General features: G+C 45.6%; 1 protein-coding gene across 1 annotated transcript; it reads right to left on the reverse strand.

Moving 5' to 3' along the window:
• Positions 1–13,065: 13,065 nt before the first annotated feature.
• On the reverse strand, positions 13,066–16,912 carry LOC133892935 (GDSL esterase/lipase At5g45910-like). Its single transcript, XM_062333927.1, has 4 exons — positions 16,416–16,912; positions 16,075–16,290; positions 15,526–15,948; positions 13,066–13,588 (listed from the first exon to the last, which is right to left on the reverse strand). Exons 1-4 carry the CDS (start codon positions 16,654–16,656, stop codon positions 13,353–13,355), a joined length of 1,116 nt encoding a protein of 371 aa, XP_062189911.1. The 5' UTR covers positions 16,657–16,912; the 3' UTR covers positions 13,066–13,352.
• Positions 16,913–21,978: the final 5,066 nt, after the last annotated feature.

A 21,978-nucleotide genomic window follows, 5' to 3' on the forward strand; every position in this document is an offset into this window, starting at 1 on the left:
GGTATTGCTGCTCCTGAATATGATCATGTTTCTGTTCAGACCTGTCCTGTCACTCGGCTACAGAGAGGGATACGCAAGCCAAAGGTATATACAGATGGTACTATTCGATATGTTCTTTTGACAGCCACATGTGAGCCTCAAAATTTGCATGAGGCTTTGCACAATGCTTCTTGGAATACTGCAATGGATGCTGAATATAATGCTCTTATTACTAATAAACCCTGGCATCTAGTACCATCAACCCATGGGAGAAATGTGATCGAGTGTAAATGGGTATATAAAATTAAACGTAAGGCAGATGGCACTATAGACAAGTATAAGGCCAGACTGGTTGCTAAAGGTATTAAGCAACGATATGGTATTGACTATGAAGATACTTTCAGTCTAGTTGTTAAAGCTGCTACTATCAGATTAGTTCTCAGCTACTATCAGATTAGTTCTCTCTATTGCAATATCTAAGGGATGAAACCTTCACCAATTGGATGTGCAGAACGTGTTTCTTGATGGTGTTCTAGAGGAGGATGTGTACATGAGGCAACCTTCGGGATATGAAGATAAGTCTATGCCTCATCATATATGTAAATTGGATAAAGCTCTATATAGGTTAAAACAAGCACCTCGAGCATGGTACTCTCGCTTAAGTATGAAGTTGCAAGCTCTGGGTTTCTGTTCATCTAAGGCTAACACTTCTCTGTTTTTCTACAATAAAGGCAATGCCATTATATTTTTATTAATATATGTTGATGATATAATTGTTGCAAGGTCCTCTAAAGAAGCAACAATGGCACTGCTTTGAGATCTTCAAACTGAGTTTGCTCTCAAAGATTTAGGTGATCTTCACTATTTTCTGGGGATTGAAGTAAATAAGGTACGTGGAAGTCTTTTGTTGACGCAAAAAAATATACTATGGATTTATTGAAGCGTGTAGGAATGATGAATTGCAAGCCAGTTGCTACACCACTTTCTGTTATAGAGAACTTGTCAGCCTATGTGGGAGATTTGTTAGGTCCTGAGGATATAACCCATTATAGAAGTATTGTTGGGGCCTTACAATATTTAACTCTGACTCGACCAGATATTACTTTTCCAGTAAATAAAGTTTGTCAGTATTTACACTCTCCTTCTACTCAACATTGGACAACAGTAAAAAGGATTCTGAGGTACTTAAAATATACATTGGGTACTGGTTTAAGAAATGATCAGTCATCATCTATGCTTGTCAGTACCTTTTCTGATGTAGATTGGGCTGGATGCTCAGATGATAGAAGATCTATAGGAGGTTTTGCTGTGTTTCTTAGAACGAATCTAATATCATGGATTGCAAGAAAGCAAGCAACTGTATCAAGATCAAGTACAGAAGCTGAATACAAGGCGTTGGCTAATGCAACTGTAGAAATTATGTGGGTTCAGACGTTGCTTGATGAATTAGGTGTTAAATCTCCTCGAGCTGCTCGTTTATGGTGTGATAATATTGGTGCTACTTATCTTTCTACAAATCTGTTGTTTCATGCAAGGACGAAATATATTGAGGTGGATTATCAGTTTGTCCGAGAACGGGTTGCTAAAAAATTATTAGATATTCAATTTGTTCCAACGGGGGATCAAGTTGTAGATGGCTTCACCAAATCGCTGTCAGCTCGAAGTCTAGAAGTATTTAAGCGTAATCTTAACTTAGATAAGTTATGATTGAGGGGGAGTGTTAGACATAATCTTGTATTTCGGTTTGAGAGTGTTTTGGTGCAGACCTATAGATGGAATTGAATCAAACTAGGCTAGAGATATAGAAAGAATCTGTTGATATCTTCCTGTACTCGGATTCTCTCCAGAGACGGAATACAACTCGCTGTAACCATAGCCGTATTTTGTTCGGCCTATATCAACATGCAAATCGCGGCCTCTGCGGAGCTAGAAACGCTTCCATAGATAGACAATCTCATAGACTGTACCGCAAATACTGGTGAAGTGGTCACGGATGCCTCAAGCCTTGACGTCCTGAGAAGACACCGAACACCTACGACAGACCTTTCCCTTTGCTCCTGCTTGAGGACAAGCACGAACACAAGCCTAGGGGAGTGTATTCCAGATACGACAACAGGTGACAGCGGCACTGCAATAGCGGAAGAGGATCAAGCATCAGACAAGCCAAGAAGCAAACAGGCCTGTCATCCTAACATGTGCGTCCGTGAGCCGGAATGGCTCTGTAATGTCTGCTGGCTTGCGGGCCCGAGTGAGTATGGAAAGAGAGCTGTGTCTGAGTAGGAGAGATCGTGACTTATAGCTAGATGCGCGCTAGCCGGCTCCGGCAAGATGTTACTTTACCCTTCCTCTCTCTATCCCCTTCTCTCTCGGAGCATGTTACTGATGAATAGAACTCTCCATCCTTCCTCCAATTCTCCAATTCCTTCTACCTGTGTTGGGTCGCTAACATTTTAATTGTTCGATCACGCCTGGTCCAATTTCCTTCCGAGCGTAGACACATGCTGGCTCGCTGAAAATCGTGAGGGGATGGATCATGCATGATTGCATGTTACCTCCGTGGCTGCAGAGATAATTCCGACGATTCGAGGCGCGTAAGATTGCACTTCACCAACGCTTTTGCCGCCGACCAACATGACCCCACATATAGTCGTTCCAACTCCCAGACGACGAACCGCACCTTCGTGAAGTGCTCCTTGCATGCTACAGAGCGCAGCAATAGCATCATGTACGTGTCATGTCAGTCAGAACATGAGCGATCGAAGGACGATGCAAACTGCGCAATATTCCTCCATGTCGTGGCGTGTCACGAATTACCTTGGGGTTAGTTGCAGAGCGAGGGCTTCATGGCGTCCAACCATCCCAGCTGATCACTGAGGGAGATGTTATTCGGAGGAACGCTTTCGCCGCCGTCCTGCTCGTAGAATGTTCGGTTCAATGCCGTGGCTCCGGCCATCGCGAAGTTTGCGCCTTGCTGGAAGTGGAAACTTTGGTTCGCCGCCAGCGAGGACGGAAGGAGAGGAAGCCCCAGTGCTCCAGGATCTTCATCCCAAAGCATTATTTATTTATTTATTGGCAGGCCACAGAGTACACATGAGCATGGGTCGGGTCAAGCTGGGGTCGGGCCGGGCCGGGCCAAAGAAATGTTGATTGATTTCGGGCCTACTCCAGTCTGGCCGAAGAAAAGCCCACCAAGTAGAAAAAGTTGGGCCAAGCTTTGATCGGGTCAGGCCGCCCGAGTATTTTTTTTAGCAAAATAAATGAATCTAATGATTTGCGCCGAGCTCAGGCCCAGCTTGGGCATTTCGGGCCAAATTCCGCTGCCCGATCCTGGTCCAGAGCAAGCAGCCTGTGTTAATTTGGGCCAGGCTAGGGCTTTTTCCGATCGGTCTTGTTATGCTCAGGTCGTTAGAGCAGCTACACCGCCCGCAGCGTGGTCTGCCGAGACTTCCAGAGGCCAGGACTCCAGAGACGAACAAGGCGATTGGTGGGATCCTGGGCTAGCCCCCCCTCGCCTCGATGGCCAGCTAGCGTCGAAGGTCGAGGATGGTCCGGTCTCCTCTGTGGTCAGTAGTTTGTGCAGTTTTTAGTCAGTTATTAGGTTAGTTTCTATTTATTTTTTTGGATTTGGTAGAGATTTATTGGTGTTTTTGTTTTTTCTTGATTTCTCTATTAAGGAGGAATTTAGGAGATGCTTTTGTTCTCCGACATGTTGTATTAGTGTTTGTTTTTTTTTATATGTCGTTGCTTCTACTTCTTTAAAAAAGAAAGGTATTTCCTACCCTGTCTTGGGTTCTCAACTTGTTCTTTGTGCTGCTCATGGTGATTTAAAAAAGTTAATGGTCTCCTACGGTCCTACCTCATCGGTGGAAGAAGTAGCGAAATCAACTCCTTCGATCCAGCCTGATAACGGTATTGGGAGAAGCTTAGAGATGTAAGGGTATGGGACCTGTGTTATATTACTTTTATTTTTCAGATTTCTAGTTATATATGTTTATGCTTAATAGAATAAAATCACTCCTTTCTTTAAAAAAAAAGTCGTTAGAGCAGCTCAGTATGGGCGGGTGGGTCCATCGGCGATGCGATGGTTGGCCGCCTCGGCCGTCCCAGTCCACGTGCGCGGACGGGTCCCCGCAGGCGCTCACGCCCGGCATGCCGCACAGCGATGTGAGGTTCAAGTTGTACCTCCCGCCGCCGCAGCAGCAAGCTGCAGGGCGCCGTCCGTCCCGTTGAATCCCAGGGCGTCTTTTTTTTTTTGTGAATTTCATGCGTCCAATGTGATTCTTGTTATTATAGTTAGGAACAATTATGTGTACTGATGAAAATGGCTCACGTATTTTCTGGTGTGCATAATTTAAGTTTTGACATTATGTGAACATTAAGAAATCTTGAGCTGTACAAACGATAAAAAACTCAAAGCCATGTCAGGATGGTGTCAGTGATGGACTCAGTGAGAAGAGAGAATAGGGAGGACGGCTAGTTCGAAAGACAGGAGTTGTGCAATACTGCAATGCGAGGCGACTGTGCAGGCGTGCAGCCTTGCCCACGCTGTGGACAGGCCAGCAACGGCTAACAGTATGACACCGTTGCATTTTGTAACTAGGGTTTGTTTGGTTGAGTTAAAGTTTTTTTTTTTTTTTGAAAAGCTAATTTTTTGATTTATGGTTTTTGCTGGTTGGCCTTTTGTTATTAGCTTTTGCAATTAATTTTTTAACTTCTCAATACACCAAAAGTCAGAAAAACTCTTTTCAACCTGCTTTCTAACTTTTAATTCATTTCCTTATAAGCTAACTTTTCAACTTTCTAAAAACCAACTTAAAGTTGAGCTATTTGATTCAGCATTTGGCTTTCAAGAAGCAGAAGAAAAAAACCGAACCAAATAGCCCTTAGGACCCGTCGTCAAGCCTTGTGACGTCAATGTGTGTTGGCTCAACGTAAAGGCTTATGACCCCGAAGTTTTTGAAATGTCGGCTCCCTCTCTGCATCTCATTCAACATGGTATACCTCGGCGTTGTGACAAGACACACCGAGTTATGTGCCCTCGGCATTTTGGGTCAACACGAGATTTGGGTCCATTCTTTGAAAAAGTTTCGTCAGGAATCCATTTGTGAAATTACACTGGGAAAGGTTGGGGAGAGACTTCCTTTTACTTTTGCGGTTCAATATAGCAACCTATGTTATAATTATAGTAGTAACCTATGTAGAGATCATGTAGCAATTTATGTTATATAAAAAATATCTCTAAAATATATGTAATATGCATCTCATTTTGTTGTGTTCGATGTCATGAATATAATGGTGTGATCGGAATAGAAAATAGACAAAGGATAAGGGAGATGTGATCATTCCAAAATAATTTAACATGGTAGTACAACAAACACACAACCCAAGTTCCTCGCTCATGTCAGCTATAGGATTAATGAGGCCGACTAGAGGGAGATGAATTGTCGGTTCTGAAATTATAAAAAACTTAACCGGTTAAGATGCAAAATGGAAAACTAGATGTTACAACAAGACTAAACCTCAAAATTCTATGTCTCAACTATGTGCACTAACACCCAATGTCTTTATGAAAGGTTTGCAATCCTAGGGTGACAAATTAATCAAAATAATTCTAGAAATGTACATATCAAGAATATAACGCGTATGAATCTGAGCTATAGAGATACTGTCACACCCCGAAAACCCTAACCTAGTCATTGAGCATACATACGCATCATGACATCACGCTTCATATATTTTGCTTTTGTTTTAAATATTTAAAAATATTTTAGAGACGTTACGTCATTGATCAACATGCATTCCCACCATATAATTATGAGTGATAAGTGTTTCAAAATAGTTAGGAAACCCCAAGACTATTTAGGAAGAATAAGGAAAGGAATTGGTAGATATGGGGAAAGAAAGAGAACTTTTAGCACGTGTGCCTAGCCCGCGGTATGATCGGCATTAGCCGTGGTCTGGCTGGCAGGGCTCATAACCCCCACTTAAGTCCTCCTTTTTACGCCCTCACTCCCTCTCTCTCACACCCATTTCTTCTTCCACCCAAAAACTGACAGGGAGAGGAAATCTCCACCTCAACCATCACCGCGGCTGGAGATCGACTGAGAAAGACTTCCCCGAGCTCCTCCCCGTCGTCTTCCTTGCTGGAGAAACTTTCCACACGACCTTCTTCCACCTCGAGGCCAACCACCACCCCAGAGCCTGATCTTCGAATAGTAGCCTCCTCGGAGTCGAGCAACCCCTAGAAAGCTTCTCCTCACCAAGGTGAGACTTCCCTAACCATTTCCTCATCATTCCCAAGTTCCAACCGATCCCCCATTAGTTTAGACTTGAGCTCCACCCTAGCCATAGACATCATCCATGGGGTCCTCGAGTTTGGCCCCGTACATGTTGCTCAAACCACCCTAAATAAACTCTCCTAACCTTGTAGATTGTTTTGGTACCACTCTTGTTCGAAGGCATCGCCGGAGCCTTCGCTGGCAATCTCGTCGAGGTGACGTCGGCCAGGCCTAGCGGTCTGATCGCTACTAGGGTCAGTTTGACCACTGGGTTGTGACTTGGTCTGTCAAACTTCAAGTTAGACTCCAGAGTCAGAAGTCTAACCGTTAGACCCAGTGGTTTGACCTTCATGGGTTCAGTTTGACCGTTAGGTCTACTCAATACCGTTTTCTTTCCTGTTCAACTCCCACGGTCTGATCACCACCTGGGCTAGTCTGACCATCACCACTCAGTACCCATTGAGCTTAGGTTATCTCATACGAGGTTTAAACCTCTTCCAACACAATTGCTTAAGCGTTCTTCTGTAAATGTTGTCATGACATGTCACATTGCATCTCGTTCACAATCATGCATCATAAGCATACATCTTCATTCGTTTATTTATTCATTCGATGCATTCTTCCATTGTTTAGAGAGTGGCACGTTGACGGTTCAAGCAGTCGAGACCAATATCGAACCGGAGGTGTATGTAAGCAAAGCACCAAAGCAACAAGGTAAGCATCTAAGTATATTTCACCTTTATTTTGAATCTTGTGGTGTCTAATTTGATAACTTATCATTTTATGTATGTCGTGCATGTTTAGCGAGTCAATGTCGGGCTTTGTGGGTAGAACATATATTGATGCATTATTCCTACCTTGATTATTATGATTTTCATCATTGTAACCTAGGTATAACCATGATAATTGTCAAACTTAAAATGAATGAGATGAGCTTAGCAAGCGGTCACCGGTATAAGTCGAGTGATGGTTCATTCATCGTTCGTGAGCTTTAGGGCTTACTGATATTTCACCAAAATAAATATGTTGGAATGATGAGATGTGAGAATGAGACTAGATTTAGGTGGGGGTTAGAGATGGTTCGGGAATGGATTCCCGAAGATCATAGTCACATCTAGATTGTTTAAGCACCGATCATTGGTGTCATTGGTTTAAGCACTTGTCTGTACTTTTCACAAATCCGAATATGGTAAAGATGAACCGAATACCTCTTATAGCTGCAATCATTTGGGCTTGAACGTCTACGGTGTAATTGGGAAGGCTTGTAGAAACACTTGAGGTTGCTCCAGGAGTAGATCTAAGTGGCCTCTGCACCGAGAGACGCATGTTCCAAACGGTCAGGGCTTAATTGGGAAAGGTTGTCACGGGTACCCCTCTTGCAATTTGATCAGTTGCTTGAGCCGCATGGTCTCATATTGTGTGGGTAAAGTAGTAGCCCTGTAGGGTATAAAATCAATTTGAATTTTCGCGTTCTCGGTCATGAGCACACTTATGTACATCCGCATCCATCGTAGAGTTTTCGATGTTGGGTTGTATGTGGTATGTTGGGAAGTGAGTTGTGTATGTCTATGTAAGAAGAGCACATTCTTGAGTTGATTATGTTTATGCTTATGTTATCACGATGGTATAATATAGGTTTTTGAGATATGTTAGGTGCTCACACTTTTGAGTCAATAAATTATTTTTGCGTGCAAATTTGTCAGTGACATGGGAACCAGGGGTCCCCGAGTCCCGAGGCCAGGACAGCAGAGCGTCACGTGGCGCCCTCCCTCGGGGATTATCTCCCCGAGGCCCGAGAAGTACAAGTTCCGGGAGAGGGCGCTCGGGGCCATGAACAGTGGCCCCCAAGCACCCGAGTTCCCCGAGGCCCGAGAAGTACAAGTTTCGGGAGAGGGCGCTCGGGGCCATGAACAGTGGCCCCCAAGCACCCGAGTTCCCCGAGGACCCAAGAAGTACAGGTTCCGGGAGAGGACGCTTGGGGCTATGACCAGTGACCCACGAGCACCCGAGTTCCCCGAGGAGCCGAGAAGTACAAGTTCCGGGAGAGGGCGCTCAGGGCCATGAACAGTGGTCTCTGAGCACCCGAGGACCTGAGAAGTACAAGTTCCGGGAGAGGGCGCTCAGGGCCATAAACAGTGGTCCCCGAGCACCCGAGTTCCCCAATGACCCGAGCAGTCATAGTTCTGGGAGAGGGCGCTCGGGACCATGAACAGTGACCCCCAAGCACCCGAGTTCCCCGAGGACCCGAAAAGTACAAGTTCCGGGAGAGGGCGCTCGGGGCCATGACCAGTGACCCCCGAGCACCCGAGTTCCCCGAGGACCCGAGAAGTACAAGTTCCGGGAGAGGGCGCTCAGGGTCATGAACAGTGGTCCCTGAGCACCCGAGGATCTGAGAAGTACAAGTTCCGGGAGAAGGCACTCAGAGCCATGAACAATGGTCCTCGAGCACCCGAGTTCCCCAATGACCCGAGCAGTCATAGTTCTGGGAGAGGGCGCTCGGGGCCATGAACAGTGGTCCCCGATTACACGAGTTCCCCGAGGACTAAGAAAGGGCATATCCGGAAGAGAGTGATCGGGGCTATGAACAGTAGTCCCCGAGCACTCACAGTTCCCCAAGGACCTGAGAAGTCCTTCACTGGTGGTCCCCACAAGGGCTCAGCAGTGAGGTGTCAATTGGTGAGAGGTCTGATGCTGCATTTAAGAGGGAGCATGGCCTGTCACTTCCAACCACTCCCCCCACGCCTGCTGTCAGTCCCTGCCACAGCCTGACGGGGAGGCGTGGGGACATTTATGTTGCGGGTTCCATCGCGCGTCATCCGGCGCGCCTCGGGATATCGTCACAAGGCTCAAGGCATATCGCCTGCCGCTCTGCTGTGTCAGGTTCGCTCTGACCGGACGGGCACGCGGGGTGCTCGGTGGCTGCCCGGTGGTCCTTCTCCGCGGCACCCGCTAAAAAGCAGGATGATGATGACAGGACCGGACGGGGGCGCGTTTTCAACCCCCCCTGTCACGTCAGACTGCAGCACATGATGGCTGCTTTCCATTTATGGCGCTTTGGAACTCGCGCCATCCTTTCTAGGCACGCTAACCGTTCCGAAAGGTATAAAAGAGGGGCGGGCTCCTCGGAGAAGGACAACTCTGGATCGATAAACTGAACTGAGAAGATCAAGACACACAGAAGGCAACGACTTCTTCAAGACCGAGACAAGCTCACGAAGCTCTAGATTTAGACAAACATCCTTGTAACACAAGAGATCCTCATAGAGACATTCCCTGAGCATTTATAGCATATACACAGGAGTAGGGTATTACGCTCCGTGCGGACCGAACCTGTCTAAAATTCACAGAGTATTTATTTCCTCCTGCATCTGATCATCCAACCCCCTACATCTCATTTACTCTCATTTATTTCACGTACGAGGTAGATTCAGAATCATCCCCCGACCGAGTCTCAAAAGAGGTCCCTCCGGATCCCCGCTTGTGGAGTTTATCCTCCGACAAAATTCATTTAACCTTGTAGCATGTTCCTTGCTACTCAATCCAAATGTAGGATCTTTGGAGTCAGATTATTATATATATCTATTATTGAGTAAGTCTTACAAGTATCTTTGTACTCACTTTGCTATTGTTGAATTTTTTTTACAGGTGAGGATAAAATAGTGTACGGTTACTTCATTCTCGCCGATGTCGGTGACGGGTAAGAGTAGTGATGGGCTACTCGTGGTGACGGGATGGTGCCTTAGGGCAAATAGCACCATCTATTTTGTTGTGTATAAGTTGTTTTCGATTGCGTAATAATATCAACAAGGTAGGACAAACTTGATGTATTTTGTTCCCCTAGTGTTCATTGATGTTACATTGATCTTTAAATTGTTGAACCTGTAATAACTTAAAGACTCATGGGCAAGAGTAATGGTGGGTTACTCATGGTGATGGGATGGTGCCTTAGGGAAAATGGCACCATCTATTCTGTTGTTTATAAGTTATTTTTCGTTGCGTAGTAATATCAACAAGCTATGATATAAACTTGATGTATTTTGTTCCTCCTAGTGTCCGTTAATGTTATGCTGCTTAAAGGCTTGTAATATATTGACATTACTCATTCTTTATTTTTCTTTGATGTGATGAAGCTTATTGTAAAGGCATGTGTTTCGGTAGTTCCGATATGTGTTTTATAATCATTGGTGGTTGCGATTGTTGTGGTGAGATGTGGGTTAGCACGTGGCGTGTTGAGGGACAAACGTGTGCTATCTCTCATCTTATTAAATGCTCGGCTAGTTTAACTATTTTTAAACACTTTTCACTCATAATTATATGATGTGAATATAATTTGGATGGTTTCTCATAGATATTACACAAGTAACTTGAGCTCTAGGAATATGGAATTGCAAGAAAGTAATTTGCACAGAGTAAATGAACTCAAGTAGACACACGACAAGAGAGACATTGAATTTTTTATCGTAGCCTCAAAGACTTGCCAATCTCCTTTAATCCACATTGAGGAAAGCTCAAGTTTCTAACCGCTCCTTTATCAAGCCTTTCAATCTCACCTAGAAATTGCTCTTCACCGAGAGAGCTTGATTTTTAAGCCGGCTAGTCCAATGAGCCCTCCAAACCTCAATTCCACTAGAGTTCAAACTTCACCGCTACGGCGTGACGTGCACAAGATCTCTCACAAGCACACCGGGTCTTATCACAAGATTCTTTGAGAAGATCATTGATTCCACCACCTCCAAACCGTCTAAGAGGCGGCAACCTACAAGAGTAACAAACCAAGACAAACTTAACCCTCACCAAGTGTCTAACGCTCACTCATGAATGCAAATGCATTTGAATCTTACCTCTCAACCATCTCTATATGCAACACATGCACAAATATGTATGGAGGCTTTGCATTAACACAAGAAGGCTCAATGGAGTGGTTACAGACTCTCTTAGCTGCTGGACACGAAGTATATATATGCCACATCTCCAAACTAGCCGTTATGCCCAAGATGCCCCAAGAAATTATGTTTCTATGATCAGACCGTAGTACAAAACTCGGTCAAACCGTCACTCATGCAATGACTATAAATACTAACCATTACAACGCTTTTCGAACCTCCAGCAGTTAGACTGTAGTTGTGGTGGCGATAAGACCGCTAAGCAACTAGAGAACCGACCCTCTCTTAACACCCAACGATCAATCTGCAACCTTGGCAGTAAGACGGACGTCCGCTCCAAGAAAACAATAAAACTCGATTAGCTCCAATGGTTAGACCGGCAACAGTAAAACCAACACCTCATATCAGCACAACTGACACTTAGACGAACAGCCATAACTTTTAACTCTGATGTCTGATTTCGATAATCTTTGACTCTACAAAAAGCTTATTCAAAGGTTTACACATCCTAGTTGATTGCTTGCTTGGTCTTAGACACATTAAATCAAAACAAGAAACCCAGTCTAAAGATTGACCACAGGCATAAATGCATGAAATTCAACCGTTTGCAAAACAAATTCGCAAACACTTGTACCATGCCAAGGAGAGTATGCACATGCAAGATTGAGCTCATGGTAAAACCCAAGCATCACCTAGACCCCTCTTAGTAGTATGCCATTCTATTTTAGCAAACCAATCTTTTCTCCACTAACCACTAAGACTGGCAAAATAAAAATATCCTATATTTTATACTTTTGTCTTGCGCAAATTCACTTCGGGTCTAGCTTGATGCCCATCAACACATGATGTCCATTCCTTTTCTTTTCATCAAATCACTTGGCATCCATCAACTAATGATGTCCATCCACTTGCATTTCATCAAAACTTGATGCCGATCAGCACATGACTTCCATCTTCCATCTTTTCACCACATCATTCGAAGTCCATCGACACATGATGTTCTTTCATAAGGTAGCTTGATGCTCATCAGCATATGACACCATCTTTATCATCAATCCGGAATCACTATTCCACAATCTCATCTTGTTGATCATCCACTCATGATGCTAATCCTTTTGCTTTTCACCAACTCACTTGATGTCTATCCACACATGACGTCACTTTGCCATCAATTCACAACCTCAGCTTGTTGATTCTTAATATATGAGCTATCAATCTTCTTTTGATGACAGAACTAAACCGAACACACCAACTTATAGAAATGACATCCTGTTATCATTAATCTTTAAAACTCACTGTAACACAACATTAGGGACCTATATCCTTCATCAGCCCACTCATCCCATACCTAGCTTAAAGCCTTTTTTCATGTGTGTTCACCCCTGCCTGACGCATGTCACAACAACCCTTTCATCCCGTTCGGCCCGCACACGGGGCGAGGCTCGCGTCGCGCCCTATCCCTGGAACATGACCGGTCGCCAGGGAGACTTCCCATAATGCAAGTATTCTATTATAGAATAGATTCCATCTTTACTACAAATTCAACTTAATGAAGCGCTAGAGGATGTCTTCCTTCAATGATTTCATTTTTAACAAATTGACCGATTCATATGCCAGAGACCACAACGTCCGACTACTAAATGAGCAGAGCTCTGTTGCATATGTAGCTGCTTCTGCATGCAAGTCGCACCACACAACACGCATGCATGCGGCTACATGACTTAACATATGCAACATGACAGATTAATTATAAAAAAAGTGTACGGTCCAGATCAATACAATTTTAGGTTTGACATTTCGATGCATCCAAGCGTCTAGCCTGCCATCATCAGCCAAGTGTGAGCTACCGATAAACAAGTTTAAAGTCCCTCCATCGCGCATTTCAATTCCATGCCATACTAATTAAGACAAACCAAGCAACAAAATGGCGCCCTCGAATATCCTGCTTTTCTTGACTACTATGAGAAGTAGAACAATTGTACGCTACTAATATCAACAAACAAATCACACAACAAAGCAGATGTATCCCCCCAAAATTACAATTACATCGAACAACACAATCTAAACCAATTAATCTGAACAGCAGTGCATGCTTGTTTGTTCTTTTTGGGTCGTTTCCTTTCCATTCCCCTCTACAATGATCAACACGCAGCTGCCCCCTCGTATGCGAACAATCTGTACCGGCCGGCCGGCCGGCATGGGCCGGATGATCTTAACGGTGGTTGCTGTTCTCGAGGATTGGCGGGTCGGCGAAGGGCCCGTAGAGCCAGCCCTTGGCGATGTGGCCGTAGGACGCCTCGGTGAGGTGGATGCCGTCCCAGCTCCAGTGGTTGGAGGGGTCGTCGCATGCGTACGCGCCGGGGTCGCCGCACTTGGAGGTGAGGTTGAAGTTGTACTCGCCCACCCCAGGCGCACCGCAGCACGCCCGCGGCGTCTGCCGAAGGAATCCTGCAAAAACACGGCCAGGACGTCGTATCAGGCTCCGGCTACGAGGTGAAACCGACGCGCGGTCCACGGAAAGGCTATTGCGGCTGAAGCCCGAACAGAATCGAAGCTTGGGCCCAAGGCTTAATCATGCATCAGATAGAGAGAGACAGAGAGAGAGAGAGAGACAGAGAGAGAACTATGTGCCCATGTCATCGTGCATGTCAGCATTCGTATAGATAAGATTGACCAGGGAATATGTGATATGAATTGCTGAATTGAATCTTTTGTTTGATTCCAACCCGGATTGCCCGGATCACAGCGTGTGTCAAACTTCGACTCCTCTTTTGACTGCCTCTTCTTCCGTGCGAGGATAATGGACAAGAAATATATTAATTCCAGACAGAAGGCAATGCCTTTACGGTATACGTCGTCTTGGACTAATTAAGCATCCACGTTTGATAACGTGTAGGGTGTGGCATGGATGGCGACTTGGGCATGATACATTAGCTGGATTGAAATTGATACTGGCTGCTTATGATTTCCAACAGTTTTGGACTATTCGGACCGAATATGTGATCATGATCAATGCAGAAACTGCGCACCAAATACGTACTTGTTCAATCCTTTTTTCTCAAATAGTTGCTTAATCATATCTGTTAGTTGTATCGACTGGTCGTTTTCTTGTTAATATATATATTTTTTAAAATCGTTTATACCATGAGGAGCAAGTTGGCTGAATCATGAGTGGGCCATATCTTATCGCTGAATGATTAGGAACAGTTGTAGGAGAATCCTCCAAAAGAAGAAGCTGAACATGCCAAATGGAAAACTCCAAAGTCAATATACAGGTGTAAGCTAAGCATGGCCTTACACGTTGCTGCGTTGTTTTATTGGCCCTTTGTACTTCCCTTCGTCCCTAGTGATACTTCTTTTTTCGTAACAAGTGTGCTTAATTAAACCTGATGGTTGAGAAGATGGAGCTTGGAAAAAGTCTTCTCGTGTGGCGATTGACATGGTCACATGCGGTGTGATCACAGGCTCTATATTCAAACCGATTCCACAAATCTTTTCAAAAATATTCGAGGATAGTGGTATCATTGAGAATTCAGGACAGGACAGAAGAGCAGAGAGGAGTTGTATTGATTGATCAGTCGCGTAGCTGGGTATCACCCTCAGTCCTCACCCAACGCTTGCTAGCTTCATCAAGCATGTCACCAACACCTACGCCAATTAGTACTCGCCACCGTTTCTTAATCAGTTGCAAACTTGCAATGCTGACGCTGCAAGAAACCCCATCTTTCCTATTCATAGCCTCAGCATATATAGCGAGTGTTCAAAGTCTTTGCCTCGTCTGATCACGAAACCTCACAAGCGTGGGGGAAACTACAACAGACCACCTCTTGTTTTGTTCGCCCGGAAACGCATCCGTGCTCGCGTCACTCGATTGATTTTTCTTCTCCCGTCGGTTGCCATGCTTTCAATGGCATGATGATATGATATATATGATTGATCGCGAGACATCGTGAACTAACAATGTAAATAATCTAACCAAATACGCTGATACGGCAGCTGTTCTTGTCCTAGTATTAGTATTAATCCGTTCGGTGGTACAGGACCAGATCAAATGATATGCCATTGCTTTCTCGCGGAGTTGTTTTTGAACTATTTTAGTCAGATTCAGTCTGTCAGAGAAATATACTAGCGACTTCCAGAGTTGTTTAATACTAATTCTGAACGAAAGGCCTTTGTCCTTTTTGTTTTTTCAAAGGGCAAAGGTGACGTGGACAGGCTCTGGGTCCCACGTGTCAGTGCCTGTCCTCGTTGCCGTAACGAACCCAACTGACAACGTTAGACGCAAACTGCCGTGACCACGGGCCGCGGGGATTGACACGGATGGGATGAAGCAAATGAGAGGCAACCAAGAAACCAGGCACGAAACAGGAGGAGGATGAACTCACCATATTTCTCGGCGTGGAGGACGAACTGGATGGCGGGCGTGTAGTAGTCGGCGTACATGATGCGCACGCCGGGGTGCTTGGCCCGGAGCTGGACGATCTTGCGCTGCAGCGCCGCGTTGTGCACCCACGACAGCGTGTTGAGGTCCTTGATGCACCCGCTCCGCCCGCCGTACATCTCCGGCTGCTTGCGGAAGATGGACAGGTACACCGGGAAGCACCCGATGGGGAGCACCCCGGGAACCACCAGCTCCACGGCCCCCTCCGCGATCAGCTTCTCGATGCCCTTGCCGAGGGAGTCAACCACGTGCGGCACGAAGTCGTGCGCCTCCTCCAGGGGGCGGAACGCGAACAGCGGCGAGTTGTAGTCGTTCCCGCCGAACTCGCCCACGATGAACAGCGACCGCCGGAAAAGGTCCCGGCACTCTGGTGCATGATCAAACCGCAAGAAACGTACGGCGTCAGCTATCATATGCGTACGCACCATGCAGGATCGATCGAAGAAAATTTGAGAGGTGTCGCTGTGCAAATGAAAGTACGAATTCAATGAACCTTGCGGGGAGTTGCAGATTTTGGGCTTCATGTCCTGGAACCACTTGATCTGGGTGTGCAGGGACCCCGAGTTCCAGACCGTCTGCCCCAGCCCGCGCTCCTGGAAGAAGGGCGTGTCCAGCGACGTGGCGCCCGTGATGGCGAAGTTGGCGCCGCGGTGGAACGTCGCGTTGCGCGCCTTGGACGGCGGCAGCAGCGGCAGCCCCAGCTCCTGCGCTACTCGATTATGCATGCACACAGGTCAGAACTCAGAACGGTGCCTAGTTTGACCGCGCGTGCGCGAGAACTGACGATCGATCGAATGATCATCGGCCAGTCTGAACGAATGGATATATGCGTACCGATGAAGTCGACGACGAGGCGGCCGTCGGAGCACCGCCCGGTGGGGTACCCGAAGTAGGTCATGCCGTACGGCAGGCGCGCCGTGGCGAGGTAGTCCGGGATGCCGTCCACGACGAGGTTGCCAGCGTCCACGAGGGAGTCCCCGAAGTTGAAGATGGCCGCGTACTCCCGCGCCACGGCCGCCCGCGGCCCCGCCAGCGCGAGGAGGAGAACGAGGCAAACGAACAGCCGGCACCTCATGATGGCTCCTCGCGAGGTTGTTGGTGCAGAGCTGTGACGGCGCGGGGAGTTGCCTCTCCTCCCTCTGCTGCCTGCCTGCCTTCTTGCCCGATTAAATTCCCTTCCGGAGTTGGTCGTCGGGCGTACGATTAGGCTAAATTAATCGGGGGTTTCTTGTCCTGATTGGGGTGCAAGAGTACTGGCACGATGGTTTGATAAAGTCTTTGGGAGGAAGTGGCGGCTAGGGGTGGATATCAAGCCGGCTCTACTCGGGTTTGGTTCGGTCAAGCTCGTCATAACGAGTTGGTTCGATTCTGCTCGTTTTTTAACCGAGCTAAAAGATAAGCTCGACTCAACTTAGCTCAATCCAGCTCGCAAGCAAGCTTGTTAGCCTCACGAGCCAAATCATAGGGTCACGAAATAGCACAATCTGATCATGGAAATCATAACATTAGTTTTTTCTTTTCCATATATATACATCAAGGCATCAAGCGGCGGCTGACGGTAGGCGACGCGACGTTGAGGGCTCCAGGTGACGCATTATCATGTACTAGAGGCGCCAGTGGCTAGGGCAAGGGATGCTGGTGCTGCTGATACGATGAGTGACACCGTGTAGTTGTATCACATGGAGTAGGCAGCCATGCAAACCTCAGTCTTAGGTGGAGTTTGAGTTAAAATATTAGTTTAGCTCGTTACAAAATACAACGAGCTGTTCTGAGTCGAGTCAAGCCAAGCTAGCTTCGAGCCGAGTTAACTCGCGAGTTTAAACTTTTTATTCACCTGTAATAGTGGCTAAATGATTCAGTCACGACTCGTGAGCGCGATAGAACAGTTTTAACCATGTCAATATATAGCCTCAAAAAGCTCGCTAACGGGTCTGAGTCGGGGGGTTTTTACCGGTAAATAAAATACTCCAGGACAGTGTAACCCTAGTGTCTAGTTGGGAGTAACCGGACCCCAGGTACGCACGGATGTATCGTATCGTATGCACACATGCATGTAGGAGTTATTTTACCAGTACTGTCTTCCGGCGAGAAGAACGGGAACCGGAACGTGCAGGTAATTATTGTCCGTAGCGCTGACCTTCGTATCAGAGTTGACATTGTCAGAGCTGATGCTAGGATAAATCGATCGCATGCATCTCGAACAAACACAGCCATGGGGTTTGCATTTCCGTCAGAAGAAGAAAAACATTTATGCATTGGAAGATTCTGATTCTATTAACCAGTTGATGGATCTCGAGTCGATGTACTCGAGCAGCAGCATCTGCTCGGGACCCGGACCGGACGTGCCCTCTGCAGGTTGGCAAGTTCGCAACCCGTAGGAGACTGCGTACCGAACGAATTGAGAAGCTCTGAATCGCATGCGCGGCAGCCAGTGGATGGAAGGAGTCATCGCCAAGAAGTCCGCACGTCCACGTTTCAGAAGAGGGCTTCCTCGGTGGTTGCGCCGTTCTTGTCACGGACCATGACGCCTCGTTCGAGCTGGCCATATGCAACAAGGAGTTCTCGGCTCAAGTTGCTGTGTGCATCGATCATGGATGGAAACTGCGTGATGTGTTGGCTCCCATCATCTGCTTAGCTCATGGAATATAGTACTCTGTATTTCTGCACGTCCACAAGTACAAGCTCTGAACAGTGCTCGTCTCTGCAATCTCGCCATGGTTTTTTTTAAAGAGCCATGGGCTCTGCCATTTATTGAAGTACGAAAGAATTTTTACGCAGATACATCACACACCGAAAGACATACGGTTGTGAGCAACTATAAGAAATCACAATAAGTCAATTACAAGAGATAACATATGACACCATTAAGTAGCTCAAAAACATGCCAACAGGAGCAACAACACAAATCATCTAGGTGATATCCAGATTCTCTCCCAATTTGGCTCTCATTTCTTCCTTCGCCAAAGACGAAACCTAAGCGTTTTTTTTTAGAAAATTCTTTGATTATTTTCTTTCCATATGCTCCAGCACACGTAGATAAAAGCATAGTTGGCTATTTCCCGATCAATCCTGGGGATCCTCACCATCGTCGCTTCTCACCAATCTCGAATTGATGTGTGATGCTGCAAGTGCATGTTCCTGAACTCTGGCCTACCCAACCAGTTAGCAACATGTTCTCATACCTCTTTGGAATACACACATTACTGGCCAAAGTGAATCACAATTTCAGGAGCTTGATTACAAAGGAAACATGAGGTGTTGCGTGGCCAATTTTTTCTTGCGAGGTTGGCCACAGTGTTAAGCTTTTGTTCGATGAGTAACCAAGCAAAGAACTTACATTTGTTTTCTACTTTGGATTTCCAAACAAGGTTGGCTTTGAAGCGGCTAAAGGAGCCATGAAACTGAACCACATAAGCAGATTTTGCAGTATATGTACCATCTGGTGTCCACTTCTAAGCAATTGAGTCCGACATGTTGTCCTGCAGCACTACTCCTTGCAATTTTGTCCAAAGATCGATGAATTCATTTAGTTGAATCTCTGTTGTAATATTGCTCACCATACGAATCCAATTACCATCCTGTAGCTCATAAGCTACTGATCGGTTTTTCCTGATAGTAATACGGAACATATTTGGTGCTATTTCTTTTGGGGCTTGACCTTGGAGCCATCTGGTGTCCCAGAACTTGGCAATTTGCCCATTACCGATAGTGACTTCAGTAGAAGCAGCAAACAAGCACCGATCAGTTTCATCACAAGGTAGTGTAGCACCAAACCATTGTTTGTCTAGGTGCTGCCATTCTAGCCAAAGCCAGCGCAACAGAAGAGCTCTCCAAAACATCACCAGATTCTTCAAACCAAGTCCACCAAGCTACTTTGGCTGGTATACTCATTTCTAATTAACAAGGCAATGTCCTCCCTTCACTTGATCTGCCCCTTTCCAAAGGAAAGGAAGGCTCACCTAATCCGATCCATACATTTTATGGCCCATTTGTTCAACTAGAAAACTAAGAGATGGTAGATAGGCTGAGATGTCAGAACTGAGTCCGTGAGGGTCAGCCTCCCTGCCTTATTGAGGAGCTTGCCTTTCCACCAGGAAGCTTCCCAACCATCTTGTCAATGAGAGGTTGTGTATCCAATTTACACATGTGTTTCGTGGTTAGCAGCAGACCCAAATATTTACATGGAAACTTCTCAAGTTTGGCCGGGAATACATGCAAGATATCTTCCAAATTTAGGTCTTTACATCTTATCGGGTATATCTCACTCTTATTGAGGTTTGTGACCAACCACGAGGCTTTGCTAAAAATCTCGAGGATACATTTGATCGTCATCAAGTCCTTCATTAGAGAGATGGATATGTCGTGTCATCCGCAAAAAGGGCGATGCGCAACCTTGATGCTCGGTTACAAATTGGATTCAACATTCCATTCGCCGTTGTAAGGCTAAGTAACTTTTGCAATGGGTCGATAGCCAAAATGAACAACATCGGCGAAAGTGGGTCGCCCTAACGAAGTCCTCTCCTGTGGAAGAACCGCTTTCCTAGTATGCCATTTAAGAGAACACGGGAGCTTGAGGTAGAGAATAGCAAGGCAATCCAATCACGTCATCTTTGGCCAAAACCCAGTCTTTGCAAAAACCCAGTCTTTGCAAAAGCTCCAAAAGATACTCCCAACTTACTGTGTCAAAAGCTTTTGCAATATCTAGTTTGAGAAACAAAGCCGATTCTTTCTTCCTATGCAAGCTCTTGAGCAAGTTTTGGGTGTATATGAAATTATCTTGGATACATCGCTTCTTGACAAAGGCACTTTGGTTCACAAAGACCAACTTGTTTAGATGAGGGGCAAGCCTGTTGGCTAGTAACTTTGTAAAGATCTTTGCTACGCTGCTGATTAGGCTGATGGGTCTATAATCCTTCACTTGCGAGGCAAGTGTCTATTTAGGCCACAGAGATATGTTAGCAGTGTTAACCAAGTGAATATGGTCTCCTCTAAGGCTATAAATTTGATATATGGTTGCCACTAAATCTTCCTTGATGGTGTCCCAGCACAATTTAAAAAAGAGACCGATAAAACCATCTGGCCCTAGTGCTTTCACAGATGACATATCCATGATGGTGTCCTTGATCTCATCTTCATCAAAGGGTGCTTCCAATATGGAGAGAACAACCAGTTGCATGCCTAAGGCTTCCCAATTTATGGCTAGATCTCTCTGAACTTTCAGTCCCAAGTGAGCTAAAAAGTGCCTATGTAGCTCATGTGCCTTTTTTTCATGTGTTATGGCCCAACCCATCGTAGTGGAAAGTTGCTGAATGCAATTCTTTTTCCTTCTCCCATTAGCCTTTAAGTGGAAAAACTTTGTGTTCACATCTCCTTCATGTATATTTATTTGTCTAGATCGTTGTCGCATTCTTGTTTTTTCCATGGCGGCAAGGCGAAGGCAGCATAGTCGGAGCTTATCCTTGAGGTCTCTTTTGTCCAATTGCCTTCATTCTTAAGCCTTGTCTAGTTGTAAGATTACTTCTCTGGCCACAACAAGTTGGAGCCGTAAGTCTCCAATTTTTTATCAACTCCATGCTTTAAGCGCTTTTGTTGTCCGGGATAACTTGATGTGTAGTCGGCGGATGGCATCATGTTCTTGCGTGGGTTTGTTCCAAGCTTCAGAGATGACATGAGGAAAACCATCCAATTTTGTCCAAACAAGTTCAAAACGGAACATGTTGGAGCTTTTGAACTACATGCCCCCTACCAATAGAAGTGGGGAATGGTCTGACACTTTTGAGGAAAGAGCATGCAACCAACAGTTAGGGAAAAGAAGATCCTAATCAATTGTGCAAAAGGCTCGATCAATTCTTGTTAAAGTTGGATTGTCATGTTAACTGGCCCAAGTGTATTTCCTGCTAAAGAGATCAATCTCCTTTAGCTCTAGTTCATCTAGAGTACTTCTGAATTCTGATACCATTCTTCAGTTGAAAAGTGTTGTGCTCTTGTCTACCCATATTAAAATCCCCATTAATAAGCCATGAGTCAAGAACATAAGGTTTTAGATTTTTTAGCTCCTGGAGGAAGTGTCGCTTGCTATTATCATCTTGTGGACCATAAACAGATATGACAGTCCAACAATGATTATCACTTTTCATTGTTAGATTGGCTGAAACTGCATATGTAGAAAGTTGTTCTTCAGAGAGGGAGAAGAAATTATCATGACAGACCAGGCCTCCCCTAGTTTACTGAGTCGGCGGCACCAAACAGTTGTTCATAAAGTCATCACCCACAATCTCTCGAAGAATTTTGTTGTCTGGAGCTGCTAGTTTGGTTTCTTGAAGATAAACTATTGTTGCTCCACTATCTTGGATCAAACCTCTCACTGAAGCCCTTTTGGTTGGATTGTTTAGGCTGT

Source organism: Phragmites australis, chromosome 2, assembly GCF_958298935.1.
Source record: "Phragmites australis chromosome 2, lpPhrAust1.1, whole genome shotgun sequence".
Taxonomy (NCBI): domain Eukaryota; kingdom Viridiplantae; phylum Streptophyta; class Magnoliopsida; order Poales; family Poaceae; genus Phragmites; species Phragmites australis.

Excerpts from the sequence above, each read along its gene's own strand:
- LOC133892935 (XM_062333927.1), bottom strand. The coding sequence starts at position 16,656 with ATGAGGTGCCGGCTGTTCGTTTGCCTCGTTCTCCTCCTCGCGCTGGCG. Across the intron at positions 15,949-16,074 it reads AATCTGCAACTCCCCGCAAG|AGTGCCGGGACCTTTTCCGG; the intron begins GTTCATTGAATT and ends ATCATGCACCAG. Across the intron at positions 13,589-15,525 it reads CCTCCACGCCGAGAAATATG|GATTCCTTCGGCAGACGCCG; the intron begins GTGAGTTCATCC and ends GTGTTTTTGCAG.